At 49.1% G+C, this 26,050-nt stretch overlaps 1 protein-coding gene across 1 annotated transcript in view; it reads left to right on the top strand.

Moving 5' to 3' along the window:
- Window positions 1-26,050, top strand: part of WAPL (WAPL cohesin release factor) — a 1,736,851-nt gene that overhangs the window by 1,359,793 nt on the left and 351,008 nt on the right. Inside the window, exon 15 of the mRNA XM_069610766.1 lies at window positions 16,283-16,435. Coding sequence (XP_069466867.1) covers window positions 16,283-16,435 — 153 coding nt within the window. The remainder of the gene's footprint in view (window positions 1-16,282; window positions 16,436-26,050) is intronic.

Below are 26,050 nucleotides of genomic sequence, written 5' to 3'. Positions count from 1 at the left end.
GCCATGCACTACCTCCACAAGAGAGAAGGCATAGGGGTCACTACCACTGTGCAGAGGCAATAAAGCTCTGGTACTGGGCAATTCAAGAAGGAATCTCCCCATCAGTAGTTCACCTAGCCGGAGAGGAGAACACGGCGGCGGACGCTGTGAGCAGGCAGAGCAGTCTCATGAGTTGGAACTAGCGCAGGAAGTCCTTCAAGAGATTTTCACTCTTTGGGGAACCCCTCAAGTGGATCTGTTTGCGACCGGTGTCAACCGGAAGTCCAAACTGTAGTGTTCCAGGGAATTTCCAAGAGGAGCTCTAGGAGACGCGTTTGTGGTGGACTGGGAGTTTCCACTCCTGTACGAGTTTCCTCTGGTCCCTGTCATTCCTCATGTAATCGGGAGGTTGCGATGGTTCGGGAAACACATGATCCTAATTGCTCCGGATTGGGCCAGGAGGACGTGGTACCCAGACCTTCTGGATATGTCCATCTGTCCTATGATTATGATGTCCTTCCTCAAAGAGAGGACCCTCTCTCGCGAGAGGAGGGTCAGGTTCTCCATCCAGAGGTCAAAACTCTTAACCTTAACTCTTGGTTTCTGAAAGGCTGAGATACAAGGATTGGGACCTCCCGGATGACGTAATGGAGGTGTTGCTTTCTGCCAGAAGATTAGAAACAAAATCTTTGTGCCGTTGGAATACAGTTTGCAACTGGTGCAAGGAAAAGAATGTTGATACTTTTCTGTGTGAAACTCTGGATGTCCTTTCTTTTCTTCTATCGTTAGCTAATTTGGGCCTTCAGATAGGTACCATCAAAGGCTACTTGTCAGCACTATCGATCTTTAAGCGCTCTTCGGAGGAATGCTCCTATTTCAAAATTCCACTGGTGACTCAATTTCTAAATGGGCTCACTAATGTGTTTCCTCCATCTCCTTTCCAGGTTTCGGTTTGGGACCTTAACTGGTTTTGAAATTCCTGATGTGTGCTCCATTTGAACCTCTGCACACCTGTCCACTAAGGTTGTTAACCTTTAAGACAATCCTATTGATAGCTCTGACATCAGCCCGTAGAGTGAGCGAGTTTCAGGCGCTTTCATCCAAGCCACCCTTTACCGTCTTCCACAAGGACCGGGTTGTTTTAAGGGTGAAACCCTCCTTTTTGCCAAAAATAATTTCTGACTTTAATTTGAGTCAGGAAATTGTTCTGCCTGCCTTCTATCCGCCACCTCATCCTGTTAAGGAAGAGGAAAGACTCCATAGGTTAGAACCTAGGGGAGTGCTAAGCTTTTACATCTCCAGAATGTCTAAACTGCAAGTTTTATCAGATGCACAGGACACAAGCTATGTCAGGCTGTTTCCAAACAGACCTTGCCTAGCTGGATAATTCTCACAATATCAGAATGCTACAGGCTTGCAGGTGAAGACCCTCCTGAAGGTTTGAGAGCTCATTACACCATGGCCATGGCTACATCTACAGCCCTTCAAAGGGGCGTTCCAATTAGAAAAATATCTGTGAAGCTGCAATATGGTCTTCATCCACACGTTTACTAAACATTACTGTCTGGATGCTTCCCGTGGTTAGGATGGTACGTTTGGCAAAGCAGTACTTTGCTGTGCCCTTGAAAATGTTTAAATTGTAATTCTACACCCTCATCCAAACATAATACTACTTTGTGAGTCTGTCAAAGATGAGGAATATGTGGTGGGACACAATCCATTTTGAAGAACAAGTTACTTACCCTTGCTAACTTTCTTTAGACTGGATGTTCCTCCCACGTATTCCTCATCGCCCTCCCAGCCTACTCCTCAGTAGAATTTCCTGTGCTATTACAGCTTCCGTTCCATCAAGACAGAGTATGGTCATGCTCGTATTTGCAGGCATCTCTGCTGCAAGAGATGGGGAAAACCAGAACTGAGGCCAGCAGGCGCTGCACAAGCTATATATACCCTTCACTTACATCCTCGACGGAGGCCTTCGAGGGACATCGACTCAACGCTATCGACACACAGCGCCCTCTGCTTTTTTTTCTGATTCAGCCGACGCTGGACATTATATGTCAAAGATGAGGAATAGGTGGGAGGAACATAGTCGATAGAATGTTACCAGGGGTAAGTAACTTGTTCATCTATTCCATGGTCCGCACCTAGGCGTGGGAAGGTCTATATCAGTCTCTGTAATCTCCCGCAATTTGGTATCTTCATCCCCTCTATATAAGTTCTGGTAAAAGCTCTTGAATACCTCATTAATTTCTCCCTGCGACCACCACAGTTCTCTACATTCATTCTCTATTTCTGTGATTGCGCCTCCTGAGTGTCTGCCTCTTGGCACAACCATGCTAATAGTCTCCCGGGCTTACCCCCTGTACATGTAGCCTTTCTGAGTTTTTTCAAAGCTATATCTGCCTAATATTTCCCAATGATAAGACATTCCTGTCCAAGTCCTATCGGGACTTCAGTCCTCTCTTCCCGTTGGGCAGCACCCTCCATCCTTTTGATTTCTGCCTCAGTAGTCTCCAGTGTTTTTTCCAATTCTCTCTGAACCCCTCCACCCTGTAGCTATGGCAGCACCTCTAATCACCACCTTAAAGGCATTCCACAGTGTCCCTTCCTGATTCACACTACCCTTGTTATCCTCAAAATAGTCCCATATATGCTGTGCTATGCCCTCCTGGAGGCGGTCCATCTATCAGAATCTCTGCTCGTAGCCTCCAGGTGGGTATCTGAGCAGACCAGTCGGCGAGCACCCACTCTGATTAGGAGTAAGTGGTCGAAAGGTTTGACCCCTGCAAACTCCCCCAGGTGATCTGCACCAGTGAAGAAATAATGTATACGAGTGTATACCCTATTCACCCCGGAGTAAAGAAATTCTTTCGTAGGCCCCATTAGCGACCTCTAAATTTCTTTTAACTCTAGCTCTTCCATCAGTGTTGTTGAGACATTGGCTGGTGGGGGTGGGGTCTTGTATTTGCTGTCTGATCTATCTAATGTTGGAGTCTAGCGTACAAATGAAGTTCCCAATCCAATGGTAAGGGGCTAGCAGTGTATATAGGAAGCAGAAGAAAGTGGATGCGTCATGGTTGGGAGTGTATGTGTTTATCAGGAAAACTTCCTTCTTGTCTAAGAATCCATGCAACTGCACCATATGTCCCTCCTTATCACTGTGGACTCTCGCCTCCCAAAAAGGCACCCCTGGAGCAATGTAGTTAATAACTCCACTTGCGTAGTTGGAGACAGCCGATCCATACCCTCCACCCCCCCCACCCCCATTTTCTCAGGACCTGGAGTCATTTATCATCCGTGAGGTGAGTTTCTGGCAATAGCACTACCTTGACCCATTTACATCCCATGTACGCCGCCACCCTGTCCCTCTTGACATATTTGAGTCCCCCAACGTTCCAAGAGGCAATTTTTAGTACTTCCATCAATCAGTTGTTTCTAGTGTCGTTCCACTTCTCTCCCTTTTAATGGGAGTCTTGCACTGCCATTCACCCGCTTTCCACCTTTCGGTGAGCTTCCAGTGTCTACTCCCACGTTGAACTAAGCCGTGTTGCAAGTCAAACAGACTACCATGAACTCGAACTAAAGTTAACCGCCCAGCAGAACCAGTCTGAAGATGCATCCTTGCCATTCCTTCCTTCCCACCATCCCAGAACTTGGCAGCTGGGTACCCTTTAGTACCTCAAAGTCCTTATTGGAAGGAGTGGAAAAAAGGGCACTCGTAGAGTAAAGAACCCCCCCCTCCCAGTTAAGGCTGAGGTGTATCTCTTGGGTTAGGCCCACCTAGCTTCCTTCTCTGAACTGCTAGTTCCAATAAGAGGATAGTGTAAAGACTGAAGGGGGTTTCTGTGCTCCTGCTCTCTATATGGCAGAGGAGAGGCACAAAGTGTCATGATGCCTACCCCCGGGCATCCGGATCAAGCCCATCAGCCCCAGGAGCAGGCATCCAGGTATTTAATAAAACCCCAGCAGCCCCGGCTGGGGGCTGTCTGGGTTCAGTCCTGGCGCCTTAGGCGCCAGGCTCATAGGCTTTACTTACCTCATGCAGACCATGCGTCAAATGAATCCAAGCCAACGTGAGGCCTGGATGGGACTATTTTTCTACAGGGACTATTTTTTACTCGGGTGTAGTTCTGGGGACTTCTTACCTGGAACTACTTTGGAGGCTATTTAAACCACGCCCGAACAGCAGCACATGCTTCGTGTTATTCTGCATCCAGCAGCGTAACGCTCACTGGGCCTGCAGTCAGCATCCAGACTTCAGCCACGCCCGTCTCGAATCCAGAGCTCCTAGCAATAGAAGAAAGAAGGAAAGGTTAGAAAACAGATATTATTTCAATCCTTACCTGAATTCCGGATCCAGCACGTCTTCGAACTTGAAAAGGACATTCTACACGCGTCGCATCGCATCGCCAGCTGCAGCGCCGCGCCATACTCGCGAGTCCTCACAGCATTTTTCGATCCGGCGCAGCCTCCATCATTTTCTCTGCCGAATTCCACCATCTAGGGGACAAAAGAAACATAAGGTGAGCCGAGAGAGCCAACAAATACAACCTCTCCACCATAGACTTACCTGATTAACAACCGGAGGCATTATTCTGTAACAAACCGCAACTTCTTACGCCGCACCTGTAAGGAGAGAGAAACCAGCAATTTAAACACACGCATCTTTTGCCGGACAGTGTTGGGTAATAGACTCTTACCTCAACACCATCAGCTGCCACAAGACAATCTTCCTTTGGACCCTGCTGCAACACAAGAAAGGAATGTACAAGAGTGAACATCGGACATATTGAACTCTTTGAACTTTATACTTACGGGTTCTCGCCTGGAACCTCTGAGTCAATATTCATCCGGAACTCTTCCAACGCCCTCAAACCAGTGAAGTAACTGGTATCTACGCGCCCCTGCATTCCACGCAGGATGGAGAGCTCATCATTTACAAACATAAGGTGATCTTACAGAAAGTGAATATCGGTGGTGATTAGTGGGGAGAACAGTGGGTTGCCATTACTAAAATCCACGGGTGGCTGAATCCCTTTCTCCACTTGCAGGAGAATATTTCTACGGGTCAAGCAGACGAGATTAGGCGGTGCAGTCCAGTCTGTCATCTCTGCACTACACTTCACGTTGGAGGAGGTCGCAGCTGTCCGGGTCCGATCGACGCCCCTGTGGGAGCCAGGTGAGTGTAACACAAAGGACCCCAACCAAGAGTCTCTATTATTGGTAATGTAGTCGAGCAATCAAGGCCTAGCTTCTCAGGAGGTCATGCAGGCTGGTTCTTAAGTACAGTGTAGTCCCCAAGCACCCACAAAGGAATGTCCACACACTGTACTAGTTAAAACAGTCTTTATATAATTAAGTTCAAGGTTATGTTCACAATAACTCACTTTGTGCTCATTTAATCTATAATGGCAACTATATACAGTTGTAAGTGGTACCACAATTATGATTAGATTTCATTTAAGTGCATCATCTGAACTCTGGTTAAATATCGCACAAATCACTTAATAAAGGTAACCAACAATAGACATAGGAGGAAAGCAGTTGGTTAGAAAAATTGGCAGAATACTGGCCCCTACCGTTTAGACACAGTTGTGTGTGGAGATTCCCCCCCCCCCCATAACCTGGGCAACCTGTAAAATAAAGATATGCTACAAACCCAGTCCATATATTGTTCTAAAAGTCTTATTTCCATCTATAATGTTTCTACCACCCCAATGTACCTGGAATAGCAGATGTCGACGAGTAGTCGACAGATCCTTCTTGAGCGGCTCCCTTTAAAGCAGGAGCCACGGATCGTTGCGATCCCTCGAAGGTGAACTCGGCGTTGAGGCGGCGGCTTTAGTCCCAGCGGTGCTCGTCGACGATGGAGTGAAGACGGTCCTGCAAGGAAGAGGCGTGCGGGGCACCTCGATGTCGATAGTTCAGGACCGCAAAGAGTTTGTGAACTGTGGCCCAGCAAGGGTGTGGAGTCGTCCGGTGTCTCTACGGTCTTTGGGTGGTGGGAAACCCACTGACAGATGCTCCTCGGCACATCGACGGCCTGGCCTTCTCCGGCGGGATAAGGCGGGCGGCAGTGCGGACGAGCGCATCCGTCAATCAAAAGTCTTAGACAAAGAAGCATTGCGGCTCCGGTCGTCTGCGGCACGGCGTCAATCGGTCCCCTCTTCTGGGCAACACGGCTTCAACGGGCCTCCAGCGGTTATGCAAACCTGCGGACCCTGGTGGACGGAATGTCTGGTGCTTATCTTCGTTCTCCTCAGAGATCCCAGTCTCCGGTCGGCAGCCTATCGAGGGTCTGACTGCCAGGGTGCTTCGGCGAAGTTTAGCGGTGCTCGATGGTCCCTCAGAGCCTGGGAAGAGGGCACCTAAACAGGTCCTCTCTTGGATCAGTCTCGATGGCTTTCACGAAGGGAGACGGCAGTTAACCTTCAGGCTCGGCTTAGAGATTAAGCATCAGTTTCAACTTCAGCTTCTGAACGAATTCTAGTTGTGAGAGGCCCCCAGAAATACTAGTTGATCTCCCATTCATTCTGCTGGGTCGCACTCAGGCAACCAATCACTCAGGGCATTCAGCAGTCAGCCAATTGGGCATACAGTGCATTCAGGCCATACTCCTCCCTCTCAGACACTCACAACAAGGAATGTGTATTGGGAAAATTACCCAGCCATTCAACACTACACACTGCATTCATACCAGTTTCGGGCAGGGCTGTTTGTCATTGTGTCAAACACCACAAACCAGACATCCACAACAAGAAGTGCATATTGGTCACACACTCCATTCACTCAGGTCCCACCCACAGGGTGTACCCACAACATAGTCACTGGGAAGGCTCCAGCCAGTCTGGCCTGGACTTCACTACAACACCATATATGGAACTTAAAACCAACAGCCAGTCAGGGGGAAGGGACAGAGTCGGGGCTTCCCAGGACGTTGGGGAAAAACAAGGTAATGGGCAATAGAAAGCAAGAGGCCACAGGGGTCATCTTGTTTCCTATCAGGAATCAACTGATTCCAATGGCAGGGCCTGGGTATCCCAAAAGGGAGGATACTCAGAGCACCTGTCAAATTCAGCATGGAGCTGCCACCAGCCCATAGCCTGCTCTGTGGACCACACACAGGTGCCCAAAAACATACACTAGGGGCACAGGGTTGTACCCCCACCCATGGGCACCGTAAGGGTATCCCATGGGTCTGTACACCAAACCAAAAACAGGAAGAGCTGCACTGCCAGGAGTCCCACATGGACTCATGGGCAGAAAACAATACAGAACACAAATGAAAAAGGACTACAGGACAAGGAGGCCCTGTCCCTCCAATGCATTTCCAGCATCACAGATACTCTACTCACCAGAATTGTGAACTTCCCCAGTTCCCTAGCTGTAGCATCCACAAGTGTCCGTGCAACCTAACCTTTGCATGTGTTTCATGGGCTTATCACCTGCTGATTCTTTAATTTCCGTTGTTCTCCTCCTTTGGCCTCATCTGGTTGGAGTCCATCTGCACATTGACCTTCTCGGGAGTATTGTAAAAGTATGCCCTTCCTTTGTGAAACACCTTTAGTCTCGCCTGTTATAGAAGCATGTATTTCATGCCGTTTTCGTAGTCGTTCTTTTGTCGGGATGAATTGTCCTGTCCCCCTCTGGACTTGCAGGTTGTAGTCAGGATAGATCGCCAGTGTTGCAGATCCCTGTTGAATCCTGCCTCCCTCTCTGGAGAAGGCCAAGATCATCTCCTTGTCTCTGAAGTTTAGTATTTTGGCTATGATGGGTCGATGAGGGACTCGGGGGACGTTCTGTGAGCTCTTCCCACTGTGAAGCCCTGCGAGAGCCACCCCTGGATGGATCTCTTAAAGCTGCAAAGTCTCAACATACAAGGTGGGATCCTTGCCTTCTCCTTCAGGTTACCCTGGCATTCTGATGTTCTCCAGCATGGGGTCTGGCATGGATTCACATGATCATGAATATTCCCCGTCGTCAGGCTGGGAATACTCGGTAAAGAAAAAATCAGTTTAAGTTTCACCTCTGAACTGTCTTTCTCGTTACAACCAATCACTGGTCTCTGGATCATATATCCCCCAGCCAATGACTGCCCTCTACCTAAGCCCCACCTCTGGCAGCCATCTTCAGAAATTTACCGCACGTTCAAGTGTTGGGAGTCCTCGTGAAATAGCTCTCGCGCTTTTACTGCGTTTTGCCATATTTCTAAGAGTTTTCTATTTTTCCGGTCAATCGAGCCTCAAGCTCCATCGATCCATCTTCCGATTAACGGGGACCCGTTTTCGGATTCTTCAGTGCCCCTCAAGGGCGATTTTTCATCGAGTTTCTTCTTGGAGGATCCCAGAAGCTTCTTCAAGGCCTACACCACGTGGAGATGACCGAGGAGAAGGAACACTCGACGCCTCTGTTCCGGATTTGTCCAGGATGCAACCTACGGAACATCTACTTGGACGATGGGCATTCCGGGTGCCTCTACTGCCTGCATTCAGACCAAACGCACGTGGAGGATGGCTTGCGTTTTGCAAGGAGATGGTCCCCAGCACCATGAAGGACTGGCGCAGGCGCCTCACTGAGTGGCTGCAGGCCAAGGCTTCTGCTACGGGTGAGTCCCGGCAGCATGCCTCCCCCAGCCACAAGAAGAAATCTGAGTGGTCTTTTAAGACCTTTGTGGGCACCCCGGCGACAGGGGCCCAACATAAGGCCAAGCACTGCAAGTCCGCAGGCACCGGGAGCGCCATTGTGACTGGCTCTTCGGCGACCAGGGCGAGCACAGCGTTTCCGACACCTTCGACCACGAGCCAGCGCTCCGGTTTGGCTAAGAGGAAGCCGGACTGCCCGGGTAAGCTTCTGGAGAAGCCCCGGCTGGACCAGTTGGAGAAGGCCAAGGGGGAGCGGGGCGCTGACCCTCCCCCCAAGGTGAAGGCCCCTAGCTCGACCAAGGTCGTGCAGGCCCAGATTCACCTGGCGAAGCCTTCCAATGAAGGCGTGGTGGTGTCCCTAACGAAGGCCGTGGACGCGGGTTCGCAGGGTACGGTCCCCAAGGCGAGAGTTTCCCTGCCGGCCAGGAGGGAATCGTCGTTCCAACCCATATAGAAGACAACGGAGGTTTCTATCAGATACCAGAAGTTTCGGATGGTCACCCTTCAGCATGTGCTAGGACAGCAGGAAGAAGGCGATTTCCTATCGTCGCTGGACTTGGAGGATGACTACTTTCACATCCCCATCATCTCCCCGAAACCGTCTCCCCTGGTCGAAAAGAGGGGGGGGGGGGCACGGTAATCCTGCAGGGCACGGGCATCTCCTTTTGAGGAGCAGCTTTCTACTCTCCAGACCGTTTTGGAGAAGAAGTTTGTTGAGGCTAAGGCCTACGGGAGGGACTCAGACGAGAGAGACGTCGAGAGTGGCGATGAGACCGACGAGGGGGAGCAGGGCGTTGAGGACTTGGAGAACCCTACACCGCTGCCTCTGTCACTTCCACCTCTGCCACCACCTCATCCACCAGCGGACATCTCGGTGGACATCCTCCAGACACTTCACACCTTGTGCTCGGAGATTCGGACGAGGATGCCTCTTCTGCCGACGGAAGACCCTGTGGCACCAGAGGATCCCGCGACACCAGGTCCTTCAGGCACACCCCCTGCGAAGAAGAGGAGAGTTCATCCTCCACCGCCTTGTCACCCTTCGCCCCCTCCACTGAGGGAGGATAAGGACGAGTCCCTTCAAGCCATCAAGGCGGATACTGAGATGGCTCGTGCCTTGGGCACGCTTCAACAGCGACGACTGTCCTTTCGGACTGCTGGAGGCAATTCCCAAGGTTGCTTCAAGGGCTTTGGTGGAAGCTCATTGTCCTACCGTCCAGCTTTTCGGCCCTGGTGGCCTACAGGGGCCGCAGCAAGTCCGGAGTAGTTTGCCGTCGTTGCCAAGGTCTCCAGGGTGTCCTCCGCAGCGAAGCAAGATTGAACCAGCCATGATGTCGGGTCCCCACCCGTGCATCCTGGTGGGAGGCCAGCTGCAAACTTAATCAGCGTGTGGAAGTCCATCTCCACCGACCGTTGGGTGCTGGACGCTCTGGCCCACAGACACACTCTGGAATTCCAACGACAGTGTACTTGCATACCACCCGTGGCCATGCAGGAAAACCACGTCCCTCAGCTTCTGGTGGAGCTGCGTCCCATGCTGAAGAAGGGTGCAATAGAGCTTGTCCCAAAGAGGCCCCGGGGCACCGGAGTTTACTCTCAGTACTTCCTCGTCAAGAAGACTGGCGGTTGGAGGCCCATCCTGGACCTCCGCCGTCTGAACAAGTACATCAGATACCAGAAGTTTCGGATGGTCACCCTTCAGCATGTGCTAGGACAGCAGGAAGAAGGCGATTTCCTATCGTCGCTGGACTTGGAGGATGACTACTTTCACATCCCCATTCACAAGGGACACCGCAAGTTTCTGCGCTTCGTGGTTCAAGTGCAACATCAGTACAAGGCCCTTCGCTTCTGATTGATGTCAGCACCAATGGTTTTCACCAAGTGCCTGGCGCCAGTGGCTCCGCGGCTGCGTCTACGAGGGATCCAAGTTTACCCCTATCTGGACGACTGGCTCATCCGAGCGCAAATCTAGGGAGATCGCACACACGGCGGAAACCATCCAGGTGCTGACGGAGCTGAGGTTCTTGGTGAACTATGCAAAATCTTGCTGTGTACCATCGCAAGACACACTATTTCTGGGGTCTCGACTCAACAATGTCATGCCTGGCATCTCTGTCGGAGGAGAGGATAGCAGCCATCCTGGGCAAGGTACACCGGATGTTGACCCTGAAGATCACAAGGGTGAGGACCATCAAGTCTCTTCTCGGCATGATGTTGCATGCATATACCTCATTCAGCTGTGCAGGCTGCTGATGTGGCCACTGCAAGAGTTCCTTGACGCCCGTTTGATTCAGGTATCGGGAAGCTTCGAGGACAAGATGTCTCTCAACAAGGATTTCCTTCGAGCGGTACAGCGGTGGGGAGTCTGCACGCATCTGTCGGCGGGCGCAGATTTCCAGACCCCATCTCATTAGGAGACGGTCACGACAGACGCCTCCCTGGAAGAATGGGGCGCGCACACTGGAAGTCTCCACACAAGAGGCATGCGGCTACTGGAGGAGAAGTCGTTGCATATCAACGTACTGGAGCTACGGGCAGTGTTTTGGGCCCTCAAGTCTTTCCTTCCATCCCTCAAGGGCAAGGTGATGCATGTCTTCTCGGACAACACCACCACAATGTTCTACATCCGGAAGCAGCAGGGCACCAGATCCCCAGCACTCTCCAGAGAGGCGCAGGAACTATGGCACTGGGCCGTTGCCCAGAGGATGTTTTTCCAGTTTCATCTGGCAGGAGTGAAGAACACAATCGCAGATTGCCTCAGCAGGGAGCTGCGCTCTTGCCACGAGTGGGAGCTTCGGCAGGACCAAGTGGATCTTCTGTTCTGATGATGGGGCAATCCCCACATCGATCTGTTTGCAACGAACACCAAGTGCCTGAGGTTCGCCAGCAGGTTTCCCCAGCTGGGGAGCATGGGTGGACGCATTCTCATTCCCATGGGACGGCCTGTTTCTGTATGCGTTCACTCCGATGCCGTTGCTTCTGCGACTAGTCCATCAACTCAGACGGTCCTGATGCAGGATGATCCTCGTCGCACTGGCGTGGCCGAGACAGATATGGTACCCGGACCTTCTGGACATGTCGGCGTCCCCACCAATTAAGCTTCCAGTGATCGCAGATCACCTTGCCAGAGAAGGAGGCGCAATCCTGCATCATGACCCAGGGTTGCTGAACTTGCAGGCTTGGCTCCTGCAGCGCTAGGGTTTGGAGGATACAATATCCCGGCGGACTGCAGGGAGGTGCTTACCAAGGCCAGGGCTTTGTCTACACTGAAATGCTACGGACATAAGTGGAAGAGGTTTGCAGTATGGTGCCGTGCACAGAATATCAACCTTCTACGGATTACGGCTCCACAGATGCTGCCATATTTGCTGCCGATGGCCAAAGTGGGGGAGGCACATGCTTCCATTAAGGTTCATCTGGCAGCTATCGCCGCTACATCAGAACTCCGGGACGGTCGTCGCTGTGGTCACACCGCCTGATCAAGGAGTTTGTCAAAGGACTTTTCCGTTCGTGCACGCTGGTGAAGGCTCTGGCCCCGGCATGGGAGCTCAATGTGGTGCTGACTAGACTCAAGAGTCCACCTTTCGACCCTATGCATTCTGCGCCACTGACATTTTTGTTGTGGAAAACATTGTTTCTTGTGGCCATCCCCTCCGCACGATGAGTGGGAGAGATCCAGACCCTCTCTTGTAAGCCACCTTACTTCTCATTCCACAAGATGATGCTACGGACGCACCCCTCCTTCATGCCCAAGATGCCTTCGGACTTTCATCTAAATGAGCCCTTGGTGTTACCTGTAGCCTTCGTCGCGGCTGAGAGGACTTTGAACTCGCTGGATGTGGCTAGAGCGTTGAAGTTCTGTGTGTACTGCATGAAGAGTTTTCGGAAGACGTCACAATTGTTCATGAACTTTGGCCCTGTGAACCAAGAGAAAGCCCTCTCCGGCTGCATCACCCATTGTCACCGGTTGGCAAACCGACCGTTGCCTGGCCGTCTGAGAGCACATTCGACCAGAGCGATCGCTGCAACTACGGCGTTCCTGTCTGGTGTGCCCAAGCTGGACATCTGCAGTGCTGCTACGTGGAGGTCGATGCATACCTTCACAAGATTCTACTGCGTCAACCGGGAATGCAGGGAGGAGTCCAGAGTCTGCCAAGCAGGGCTGCACAACTTGTTCACTTGAAGGTGAGCTTGGTAAGGAGGTAAGAGATGCTTGATGTTGAGATGCTTAATGTTGAGCCTGGCCACCTCCTGTGGTTGTGCATGTGTGTACTGCTATGTATTCTTTATTCACGAGCATGTGAATCCATGCCAGACCCCATGCTGGAGAAGGAACAGGTTACTTATCTCTAACTGTTGTTCTCTAGCATGGTTTCACATGTGAACCCTCCCGCCTACCCCTCTGCGTCTCTTCTCTTGGTCCTACTGCCACTTTACGTGCTACCAAATCTGAAGATGGATGCCAGAGGGTCTTAGGTAGAGGGAAATCATTGGCTGGGGGCAGTATGACCCAGAGACCAGTGATTGGTTGTTAGGAGAAAGACATTTCAGAAAAGAAACTGAAATTGATTTTTTCTCTACCGAGGATTCCCAGCCTGACGTGGAATATTCATGAGCATGTAAATCCATGCCAGACCCATGCTGGAGAACAACAGTTACAGGTAAGTAACTTGTTCCTTACTTCTGTGCTCTCCCTTCAACGTCTTTTGCTGGGTCCTGCAACACGCGCACTGTGTGGTCAATTCCTTGATTTAATCTTGTAGCTCTTTCATGGTGGCGCAGACCTCTTCCACTCTTGCCTCAGTTTTTCCTACTCTGCCTTCTAGATTGCACATCCTGTCTCAGGAGTCTGACATTGCATTTTATTTTCCCAATGCGGGTCTCCATGGATGGTCTAAGCGCTGCAATCGACGCATGTATTCTGCTATCAGGGCCATCTGTAGGGGGTTCAGAGCTATTTTCCATCCGTTGTTCTTCTGCAGTCCCTGGCTCTCATCTGGTCAACTTTCTTCGCCAATGCCTCCAATTTTGTCTGCCTTGGTTTTGCAGGGGTGTTCTTCCTCATCGTTCCGGCATATATCCACTGCTTCCTGAGCAGGCTTTTGCCCGGTTAGTACATCGCTAGGCCCTTCCAATGTTTGCCGAATCCTCTCCTTGCCAGCTGTGCCTCTGTAGTGCTCGTGGCTTAGCCTCCCTGTCACGGTAGCAACTGCTGAATTCACATCTTTTAGTGATGGGCCTGTGTGTATCATATACCCTCCAGCCGGGTTCTCTCACTGCTCCCGCCTCCAACCCTCCCACCACAGAGACTTGCAGGAGCTGGATGCCTCTGAGGATCTCTGCATCGTATTGCGCATAGCGTTTGAATCCTCTGAGTCCCGCTCCCTAGGGCACACCAAAATGTTGGCCGCCTGCAAGCAGGGCGGGGGGGGGTTCAAATCCTCCTCCCACACTTCTTATCGCTGTCAGTCCTGCTACACCCGCTCCCACAGTTGTTTTTTTTCGGCACTGGTCTCTCCATCTCCGGATCCTTCCAGGGAGCACTCCCACTGAATGCCTTGTGTTTGCTTTCTCGCTCAGAGCAGTCTCGCCTTCGTGCGGCGTCATGCACTGCCTGCTGCCTCTGTCAGTACTGGTTCCCCACTGGTCCTTTGAGTGTAGATTGCCATGCTCCTGCAGTGTGTGGCGCGGTGCGCCTGTTGGTGTTGGGCGCTTTCAGGTTCCTTCCTCTCGATCTATTTGCACCCCTGACCTCGCTCAGGGGGTCGTGCTCTTGCGGTCCACTGCATGGCTTATTGATGTACTTACTGTTCTTCTCAGCCCCCTCGCTCTGTCTCCGAACACGGTCCGAGCGGCCTCCCGCTACTCTGTGTCAGGCCGCCCACAGCCATACGATCGTGTCCCACTGCCTCACGATCGTGTCCCACTGCCTCTGGACTTCCAGCCACTACAATGTCCGCTCCGACCATTTATCTTATCCGTCTTGTCTTCTCGCTGTGCTCCTGGCCACCTGCATACTCCTGATCAGTGATCACTTCTTCTGGCTGGTTCATTAGCGATCTTGCTTGCTGTAGAGTACGCCTGCCATTTTAGGCTTAACAGGTTCCAGCTCTCCTATCAACGTCCTCGTAACACTATCACAGGCATTATACCGGGCGTGTGCACTCCCGCACCATTCCGTGGCCGCATCGATGTTATTAGCTGGCAGTTTTTTATTGCCAGGCTGCACGAAAAAAATGGATGGGACATCTGTAGGGAGTTCGGGAGCGACACATCCGCTTCACATCCCGGCTGGCCACACCCCATACCTAATATTTATGATTTGGGGGTGGGTACGGGGGAGAAAAACACCCTAGGCACTTGGATATACAATTGCAATAGGAAAGATCTGTGTCCACTGTCTGTGGACCACTGCCGTCCCCTGCACACCAAGTATTCTTTGTCAGAAAATCATTGTCAGAATTGGAGATTTCAATGAACGTGTGACCAAAACAAACAGAATTTCTTTGCTTCTGAGGAAGGGATAGTAATCCTGAAACATGTAGAGCTTTGTTTTATGCTTTGGTTCTAGATTGAATTGTGCACATTGGACACTGATTATGTAATTAATTCAGAAGTTGTATTTTTACCTTCAAGATCACATTTACTATATGATTTATTTTTTTGTATATAAATACATTTGTGATTTATCAGTCTGCTTTACAATATTTTTACTTAACCTGTTTACACAGTTTGTGCATAACAGTCAAGTGTACAGAGTATATATTTTTGAGGATACACTACTTGGACTGTCTTATTCGGTATGCCTGCATGTGATTTGTACCTTATACCAGCTCCCTCCCTGCCTGAGACTGGACTGCAGCCAGTCTGCTCTGTTATGTTTACCAGCCCCAGTTTGGAAAAACCTGCTATTATGTTCGTCTTTCTGAACCCTACACCAAAGGACTTCCAAAAACCAAAGAATCTGCCAGCACTAATATGCCTTTACCACTAGTCTGAGACATTTGGTCTGTCATCCAAATTATTTACTTGCCCCTTATGATACGTGTTTTCTGGCTAACAAATCCTTAGATGTTAGTTGGCTCTTTGTCTAGGAAAAATACAGCAAAGGGGTAGCCATGTGTCACCCACATTGGTCATTTTGATTTCTTCAACCTATATTGCACCCCTGTAACAGCTGCTATTAACCAGATGAAGCATACCGTTATGTATATCCCCTAGTTTTAAATGATGTGCTGTTTTGAATTAATGTACTGTTTTATAAATTAATGTAGTTAGAAGAAAATACTTTAATTTCCCTTTGATTAGTTTAGTCTGCAGTCCTTCATTTTTAAAATGCATCTCTGTGTAATTTCATCTTAGAAAGTGCCTGGTCCTCCTTTCCTTACTACCCTGCATCCTGTGCCCATGCTTTTCTCTTCCCCTCAACCCCTCACCCCTTCTCTTGAAAACACTCTACCTCCACCCTAGTAACAGTATTTAAAGGAGTTTCAGAATTGCACAAGTGAAGGGTATCAACACTTTTCTAAATGTGTAAGGAAGATGAGGGAACAAGAATATGATACTCTCCAAAAACTGTTCGAATTGCTAATATAACACCACTGTTCTCTCAAAGCAGAGTTTGAGTTATAAAAATGTTCAATTTCTTCGGTTTGCAGGGTTTGGGTCTGCTGATAAATCTGGTGGAGTACAGTGCACGCAACAGACACTGCCTTGTCACCATGGAAACAACATGTTCATATGACTCCTTATGTGGAGAGGAGCGTGTAAGGGTAGTCGGACAACTTAATGCTGTTCATGCCTTGGTGCAGGTAAGAGCAATGATATGATGTAGTTTATTTATATAGCACCAATACACAATGTGTTTCAAAGCACCTCAAGGGAGGGAACAGGGGAAAATACAATGACATTCTTACAGGTCATGAACAGTAAGGATGTGAAATTAACTATTGTACTCGGCCTGACGACATTTCAGATAGTGCAAGAGCTAAGACATAGATAAGGAAGGGAGGGGGTAGAGTGGGAAGGAAATGGAAACAGACAGGCGACTACCTCTCTAGGCCTGATGACGTTTCTGGTAGAGCCAGAGAAAAACAAAAGGTGACGGAGAGAGGTGTAGAAAGGGAGGGGAGCAACAAAACAAGCGACCATCGTACTAGGCCTGACGACATTTCAGATGGTGTCTTGGGGGAGGAGGGGTTAGGGTGGGAGGAAAAATAACAAGGGGGGCCGGCGGACAAGGTTGCCATCATACTAGGTCCAGGGACAATTCTGATAAGAATAAGTGCATAGAGGAAAGTAAGGGGAGGAGGGAGAAAGGGAGAGGAGAGAACCGAGTAAGCAGTCAAAAAGAGTGGAGAAGCAAGAAGGGAGAGCGAATACAACTGCAGAAGTCAGAAGTAAAACAATGTTGTAAGCCAGGATACAAGATAAAGATGGGAACAGCATGAATCGGGGCCACCATGAGTACAAGATGAAAGGAAGTCCAGCATGAGAGTTGAGAAAGGGTGGGAGGGGGAGAGAGCAGGATAGAGGAATGAAGCAAAACAGGCAACACCTGTGTGCGGCGGGGGGGGGGGGGCACAAGGGAACATCACAGGGGGACCAGAGGGGATGGGGATGGCCTGTGGGGACAGAGGGAGTAAACACATGTTGGTGAATGCTTACCTGCTGTCTGAGCAGGGGGTCGGCCTTGGGTCCGAACAGGTCCAAACAGGAATTGCCCTTTTCGTCAGCCATTCGCTTTGGACGGCCAGGCGAGAGACGCCCTTGATCTAAGAGTTAAGAGCAGAAAGGAAGAGGGAGGGCTAAGAAGGTAGGTGGTGCTTGGGCCAGGTGACCTAGATCCACTTGCACCCGATCCCCATTTGCAAAGGAAAAGAGGCTGGAGGGCTCCTTAAGTAGGGAAAAACAGCGGCAGCCATGAAAGCACCAGGTGGGCTAGAGCTTTTTTCAGCACAGCAATAAGCAACTCTGTTATGTCTACCTATATATATATATATATATATATATATATATTTTTTTTAATCCTTAATATAATAATTCTCCAGCATGGGGTCTGGCATGGATTCACATGCTCATGAATATTCCCCGTCAGGCTGGGAACAGTCAGTAAAGAAAAAAATCAGTTTCAGTTTCTGAACTGTTCTCCTAATAACCAATCACTGGTCTCTGGGTCATACTGTCCCCAGCCAATGACTGCCCTCGACCTAAGCCGCTCCTCTGGCAGCCATCTTAAGATTGTTACCGCACGTTCAAGTGTTGGGAGACCTCGTGCTATAGCTCTCGAGCTTTTACTGCGTTTTGCAATTTTCTAACAGTTTTGCTCTATTTTTCGGTCAATCGAGCCTCCAGCGATCCATCATCTGACTAACGGGGGACCCGTTTTTTGGAACTTTCTACGCCCCTCAAGGGCGGTTTTTCGTTGAGTTTACTTCTTGGAGCATTGCAGAAGATTCTTGGAGGCCTACACCGTGTGGACATGGCCGAGGATAAAGGAGACTCGGCGCCTCTGTTCAGGATCTGCCCAGGATGCGGGCTGAGGAATGCTTCTCCCAAAAGAAAATCTGAGCGGTTTTCTAAGATCTTTGAAGGCGCTCCGGCGATGGGGGCCCAACATAAGGCAAAGCACTACTAGTTGGTATGGGCTCCGCGGCAGCCAGGCCGGGCGCAGCATCGCCGACGGTGTGAACCGCGAGCCAATGCTCCAGCTCAGCAAAGAAAAGGAAGTCAGACCACCTGGGGTAAGCTTCTGGAGAAGGCCCGGTCGACTTCAACAGAGAAAGCCAAGGGGAGCAAGGCCCTGACCTTCACCCCACGGAGAAGGCCTGAGACGCGCCCAAGGTTGTGAAGGCCCAGGTTCACCAGGCTAAGGCATCTATTGAGGGAGTGGTGGTGTCCCTGGCGAAGGCCGCAGATGCGGCCCCAGTGGAGACGACCCCCAAGACGAGAATTTCCCTGCCCACTCAGAGGAAATTAGCTTTCCTGCCCATTGAGAAGTCTCCCGTGAAGATGGCGATCGTCACCCCGAGGCCATCGCCCCTGGCCGAGAAGAAGGGGGGTGGGAGGGCACGGTAGTCCTGCCGGACTCCGATATCTCCGAGGAGGACAAGCTCTCGGGCCTGAAGACAGTGCTTGACAAGAAGTTTGAGGCCAGGTCCTACGGGAAGGACCCCGACGAGGCGGACGTGGAAAGCGACGAAGGAACCGATGAGGGGCGGCAGGGCGGTGAGGAACCGGAGGACACCACTCCACTGCCGATGCTCCCGTCACAACTGCTGCCACCACCGACGGACATGTCGGCGGACATCCTACAAGCTCTGCACACCATGTGCTCAGAGATGAGGACAAGGATGCCCGTGCCTCCGGGCGATCCAGCGGCGCATGGACCATCGGGGGACTCGCCACCTAAGCGGAGACTAGTCCATCTGCCTCCACCCTACCATCCTTCACCTCCATCCCCTCGGCCGAGGGACGAGACGAACACGACGGGTACGGAGGGCGACGAGGGAACGGACCTCCCGTCGCCGGTACCCAGGGATTCTGCACCCGACTAGATTGGCTCATTCCATGCCATGATCTCTAGGGCCTCAGAGCTATTTCAACTGATCCCTGAGGAACAGGAGGAGGGATTCCTTTATCAGTGCACAGAGGCCAAGAGGAGAACCGTGCTCTCGATCCCTCACTTGGACGACATTTGGGATGAAGGACTGTCCCTCCTGAAGAACCCGTCCTCGGCCCCGGCAAAGAGACTGGTACGAGAAGAAATACAGGGTGCCAGACTGCACTGAAGTGTTTCAGATCTCAGCCGTCCCTGGACTCTGTGGTCTCGGCAGCGGCCGGGAAGAAATCTGCAGGGTCAGCGGCTTCCACTTCCCTGCCGGACGGCGATGGAAAGAAGCTAGATGCCATGGGGTGACGGGTCATCTCGTCGGCGGCAACGACCATTAAAGCGGCCAACGCTCTTGCCATCGTGGCCCGCTATGACAAAGAGCTTTGGTTTAAAATCACCCCTCTCCTAGACTTCCTTCCAGACAAGAGGGTGGAGGCCCTTAAAATCTTACAAGAAGTCGAGGTGGCAACGGACCATGCCATCACAGTGGCCACAGGCATCGCCGACCCCGGCTTCCGCCAGATGGGCAACAGTGTTTGCCTTTGTCTGCGTGGTAAGCTGAAGGCCACCATTTTCTGTCGGGACGTCCAGACAAGGGTATTGGACATATCCTTAAGGGATAACTTGTTCGGCAAGATGGATGAATCTCTGCAAACCATCCAGGCAGATACCGTGACGGCTCGTGCCTTGGGCACAACAACAGCGATGGCCGCCCTTTCGACCTCCGGAGGCAAGTCCCATGGTGCCTCCAAAGGATTTGGTGGCAACTTCTCTTCGTACCATCAACCATCCTGTTCCTCGGCCCAGGAAGCCTACAGGGGCCGCAGCAAAGCCGGAGGAAATTGTTGGCGTTGCCAATGTTAGGCATAATCCTGGCCAGTGCCTTACGGACCACTACACAAGATTAAGACTACAGGTGGTAGTACAATTTCACCTTTGGTACAAGCCTGTGCTACACTGTTATAGTGGTAGCAGTAACGGAGCAGCCAGACTTATCTCAAGAGCAAATGAGCAGTAGTAGAGATTACACAAAGGACTACAATTACTGTGACTCAAGCAAACACTGACTCAAGGTTTTTGGTTAAAAAGTAAAAGGACATTTATTTTAAAACATCTGTTCACAAAACACTAAACTTCTATTAAATTAAAACCACACTTCAAAATACACTACACACAACCAATTCCCCTTGTGCAGAACAATTCAAGGTAAGTACCTTTGGTTTTGACAGACCGGTGTTGTGAAACAAAGCCGTTACTGGGGGTTGCTAGGGGACCACTTTTTGACAGTAACGACAATTCGGTCTTACGAAAGACGCGTACCCGCGTGAAGAAATGTTACCATAGTCAAACATACTTAGCACATGAATTGACACACGGGAGTTGAGGTCAAAAATCATAGGCAATACTTTTGTCAAGGCAGATAGAATCACAAGACACTTTCCTAACACGAAGATAACTCAATAGGCATGCACCATTGTCAATGGGACAGGGGTCCTGTTGTCGAGGATCACAAGGTTAGCACAGTTCATGATTCGAGATTGCCAGGCGTACTTGGATATTGTCAAAAGGGAGGCAAAAGTTATAAGAAGGATGGAAGATGAGGTCAAGCCTTTAGGGAGGAGAAAAGGGTTCACCCCAATTCATCGAAGTTGGACACAGTACCTTATTCAAAATGAAGAAGAGCTGGTGCTATGGGAGTTGTTCCTGGTAGTTCCTGCAGACTCGCGGTTCCTGTAGCTTCAGTCATGGGGACAAGGACGACGACATCTGGAGCGATCTGCACTACCCACGGATGAAGCCAGCAGCAGCAAAAGCAATGGTGAATAAAAGGTGCGCTCCTTTAAAATAGGAAAGGCTCTTCGGGTGGCTATCTGGACCACTACAGCTGAGTGCAGAGATTTTGTTCAAGAAGAGGATCCTCTTCCTGTGGAAGGTAAGCTGGTTGATCCCACCAGGCTCAAGGGAAGGAGACTCCAGACTGGATCTTCTCTTGTCGTTGAAGGGTAGATAGTTTAGGACTGCAGCAGGGCTTCACCGGGACTCGGTAGTTGCAGCCGCCGTCTTCTTCTCCGCTTCTTTGATTCCTTGCAGTTCCAGTGGCGACTCTCACTAACAGCCCAAGAGTCCTACCGTTTATGCGAAAATCCACCATTCACACAGCCTGGCTGTCCATCACACAGCAAGGGGGTTGTCCAGCCCGGACAACCCATCCAGCCAATGGACGCAAAGAGCGACTTGGGTTTCCAAGGAGACCCTGTGATGGGGGTGACTACATCCCTCCCTCACTTTCAACCCACCTAGACACTAAGGCGCCAAAAGGAGGGCTTCTTCGGAGAAGCCCGCCAAAAGACGGTGAACAAAGAAGGCAAACCTGGTTTGCCACACAAAGTGAAACACAAGAAGTACTTTCACAAAAAGAAATTTCAAATAAACCTGACCAGAGCCAAAAGAAAGTGTATTTGGTCAAGTACCTTTTTTCCCCACTCTTGCATGTGTTTTGTCCTGTGTTTTTCTACTTGTGTGATCTTGGGCTCTGGAGCACACCACTCCATGAGCCAAAATTCTTGTGTGTTACACAGCACCTTCAGTGCAGTAACACAGGGTTGTCTCCAAGACTTTCCAATGACTCAATTTTTCTGGGGCCGACTACAGTCCCCCAGAAACATGTAAAGTTGCCATTAACTTCATATAGTCACTTTATAAACTGCAGACCCAGTACACCCCATTTTACATAGAGTACTGGAAAGGGTTACTCCATATCCCTTTTTATCTGTACCTCCTAGAGCATTGTTTCACTCTTAACATTTAGACTTGGCTGGTGGCAGTGGTATCTACCCTAACTTTTCTACCGCGATTATATTATATAAACGTGGTATTGTTTTAGGCTATTATATTAGCCTCAAACTTAAACCAGCTTGACCAAATACTTTTTCTTTTGGCTCCGATTGGGTTTATTCGCCATTTCTTTTTGTTAAAGTCCTTCTTGTGTTTTACTTTGCGTGGCAAACCAGGTTTGCCTTCTTTGTTCACCGTCTTTTGGCAGGCTTCTGCTAAGAAGCCCTCCTCCAGGCGCCTGGGTGTCTAGGTGGGCTGAATGTGAGGGAGGGGTGTAGTCACCCCCTGCACAGGGTATCCTAGGAAACCCAAGTCGCACTTTGCCATGATTGGCTGAGGTGGTTGTCCGGGCTGGAAAACCCCCCTGCTGCGTGATTGACAGCCTGGCTGTGTGAATGGGGGATTTTCGCATAAAAGGCAGGTCTCTTGGGCTATAAGTCAGATTCGCCACTGGAACTACAAGGAACCGAAGAGAAGGCGGCTGCTGCAACTATCCCGTCCCGGTGAAGCCCTGCTGCAGTTCTGAGCTATCTACCCTTCGACGACCAGAGAAGATCCAGTCTGGAGTCGTCTTCCCTCGAGCTTGGTGGGGATAACCAACTCATCTTCTACAATCAGAGGATCCTCTTTCTGGTCGAAATCGCTGCACACTGCTGTAGTGGTCCGGATAGCCATCTGAAGAGCCTCTCCTGTTTTTAAGGGGTGCACCTTTTATTCACCGTCACTGCTGCAGGCTTCATACCTGTGTGGTGCAGACCCCTCCAGACGCCGTCCTTAGCACCGAAGCTCCAGGAACCGTGGATCTGCAGGAAACCAACAGGAACCACTGCCGTGGCACCAGCTTCTTCATTGAATAAGGTACTGTGTTCTGCTTGAGGAATTAGGGTGAACCCCCTCTTCTTAGCCTCCAAGGCTTGCCCTCGTTTTCCCTCAAAACTTTTGCTTCCTCGGTTGACAATATCCAAGTTCTCCTGGCAACGTTGAATCTTGAACTGTCAGACTGTGTGATCCTCGACAACAGGAACCCGGTTCTACTTGACACTGGCTCCGGCCTTTTGACTGTTGAATTCCGTCAAATAGTGGTCTCTGATTCTCTGCCTTGACAAAAGTATTGCCTATGATTTTTGCCCCCAACTCTCTCTGGTTAACTCAGGTGCTAAGTGTGTTTTTGCCCCGGTAACATTTCTTGCCGCGGATACGCGTTTCTTTAGTAAGACCGAACTGTCATTACTGTCAAAAAGTGATCGCAAGTGTATTCCCGGTACCATCTTTTGTTTCACAAAACCGGTCCGTTAAAACACAGGGTACTTACCTTGAGTTCGTGTACCAAAGTGATTTCGTTGGTTTTAGTGTATTTTCCATGTGGTTTTGAATTAATAGAAGTGTTGTGTTTATAACGAATGGTTTAAAAATAAAAGTACTTTTTTTTTTTTTTACCTGAAACCTTGAGTCAGTGTTTGCTTGAGTCACAGTAATTGTGGTCCCTTTGTGTAATATCTGCTACTGCTCATATACTCTTGAGATGAGCCTGTTTAATCTCCGCTACTGCTTCCACTTTAAAATAGTAGTACAGACTTGTACCAAAGGTAAAACTTGTATAGCCACCTGTAGTCTTAATTGTGTGTAGTGGTCCCTAAGGGCACTGCACAGGATTCTGCCTAACAGAGGTCCAAGGTTTCCTTACATTCAGTTAGCAGAAATGTTAACAATTCCGAAGACTTGATAGGATTTGTAAGCTTGGTCCTAATACTTCTCTAGTTGGTACAAGATTGAATTTGCATTGCCTATACAAAGCTCAACACTTGATAAAAACCAAATAAAATACTGTGACTGCACCTTCCTCTGGCACTCAGTTACAGCAAGACCTCTAAACAGTGAGTATGGATACAATGATTCCACAATACTAATCCAGTCCTTTTTGAACAGCTTCCTTTTTACCTGCAAAGGATTTGTAATTGGGGTCTCCTAATCTCTGTCCAATGCACCAATATTATGTTATTAAAGTCGGTGAAATTGTTAAATTTCACCATTAACTTATTCAGCCACATGATCCTTAGATCTTCAAATGGGGAAATCAACAATTTTGCGTACAGTTGGACTTTTCCATGCCCAAATAGCTTCAATAGAGGCCATCCCTAATTCAAATCTAATTAAACTGTTTGGCACCAACATTGGATACCCCAGCACATATTTCCACACAATGAGATCTCCTATCTTTAACATTTTTTCCCAGATTCTCATTTTCAAACCTCAAACCGTAACATAAAGTCGAGACAATTTTCATATTCTAATATTTAATGGAAGGAAATGTACATGTAAAAAAGAATGTTTTAGCTGAGTTATCGCAGGTTTAATTTTTTGTTTGTGCTGGACTTCAAATTTCCCTTACAATTGAAAGTTTAAAACCCAAGTATACAAGTTCCTTCTCTATTTGCTTTTTTCTCTACCCAACTGCCAACTATTATTTTCAGTTAAATTTTCCTTAAAGTTTAAAATCTTAGATTTCTTAGAATGTATGGCTATGTTAATGCAGTCCGCATTATTCAAAAAAGCTGATCATTTCCTTTGCAGACTGATCAGGGTTTGATTAAAGACGATCAGGCCATCTGCATAAGCCAACCAATATGGGTGTAAATGTGCTAGTTCAATAGGAAACTACATGGCTACCCAGAAGGTATTTTGCACATCCTACTGTTATGCTCTATTCATCCTAACGTTGTGCTTTTGTTTAGATACGATCAAATCACAGGATACTCCTGTTACCTTGGCCTGTTACCTTCCGATGCCATACAATGTCAACTTGAACAGTTATGTAGTTCTGGAAAAATGCATGAAGATTAGAATTAAAAATAAGAGACTGTACCATGTTAAACGGAAACGTCAGAGGAGACATTCCCGCTAGACCAACCTGGCACAGCAACATCTCTTCGACGATAGACTATTTTTGGTCTTCCAAAAATCGTCTTTGCAAGATTGATGATCTATCGATTCAGAAAACTTCCAAAAGCGATCATGATGTCTTAAAATTAACCTGGAGATTACATAGCGAGACCATGTGTTCATTAAATCCTAAGGTCCTTCAAATCAATCAAGGAACTAATAGACTGAGGATAAATAATCAACAAATAAATGCACTAAAAGAGCTTATGTTCTCGACTGTCCGTCCCCTAAGTGCGGTGATTGATTATGCACCACTACTTTCACAATTCAAGTCGAAATCATGTGGAAACAAAACTACGGTTTGTGTAAATAAACATGTATCAAGCAGATTGGTGAAAGAAGCAAAAAGAACACTCCAAGACATTCAGCATTTAAAAAAAGCCCGGAATGAGAGCACAACATTGGCCATAAAGAAAAGGAAGTAAAAATATAGGAATTGGTTAAAGTCTTGTTCCACAATTCGAGACCAGGAACGAGGCGAAGAGATTCTTCGCTTAATTTTAAAACACAAGTCTAAACAGATCTGGGCAATTCTAAACAATGGCTCATTAAGTCAAAGCTGTATGCTAATGAGTAACATTGCTTCCAGCGCATGGGAGAAACATTTTACTGCCGTATTTGGAATACCCCCAGCTGCAGGTCTAACTGCAAAATTGCTGGTTCATGTCCCTTGGAATGTTATAGAAACATCGGAAGATATTGCAGCTGCAATCCAGAAATTAAATAATTCTAGAGCTGCAGGTCCAGATAGACTGACTAATTACACTTTAAAAGCAAATATAGATTCAAGGTCGCAATTTATAGCGCTGCTTTTTGAGAAAATCGCAAGTGAAATGAAAATACCTGTTTCTTGGTCTTGGCTATTGTGGTTCCAATTTATAAAACGGGCAATCGGGACGATCCTTCAAACTATCGCCCGATTGCCCTACTAGATATTATAGGTAAGATTTTTGCGACCTTCCTCCAAAAAAAGCTAGCATTATGGGCAACCAATGCAGGGCTTACTGACATTCGCCAAACTGGCTTCACGCAAGGGGTA

Source organism: Ambystoma mexicanum, chromosome 8, assembly GCF_040938575.1.
Source record: "Ambystoma mexicanum isolate Mex_15411 chromosome 8, UKY_AmexF1_1, whole genome shotgun sequence".
In the NCBI taxonomy this organism is placed as follows: Eukaryota; Metazoa; Chordata; class Amphibia; order Caudata; family Ambystomatidae; genus Ambystoma; species Ambystoma mexicanum.
This window is presented reverse-complemented; position numbering and strand designations above follow the sequence as displayed.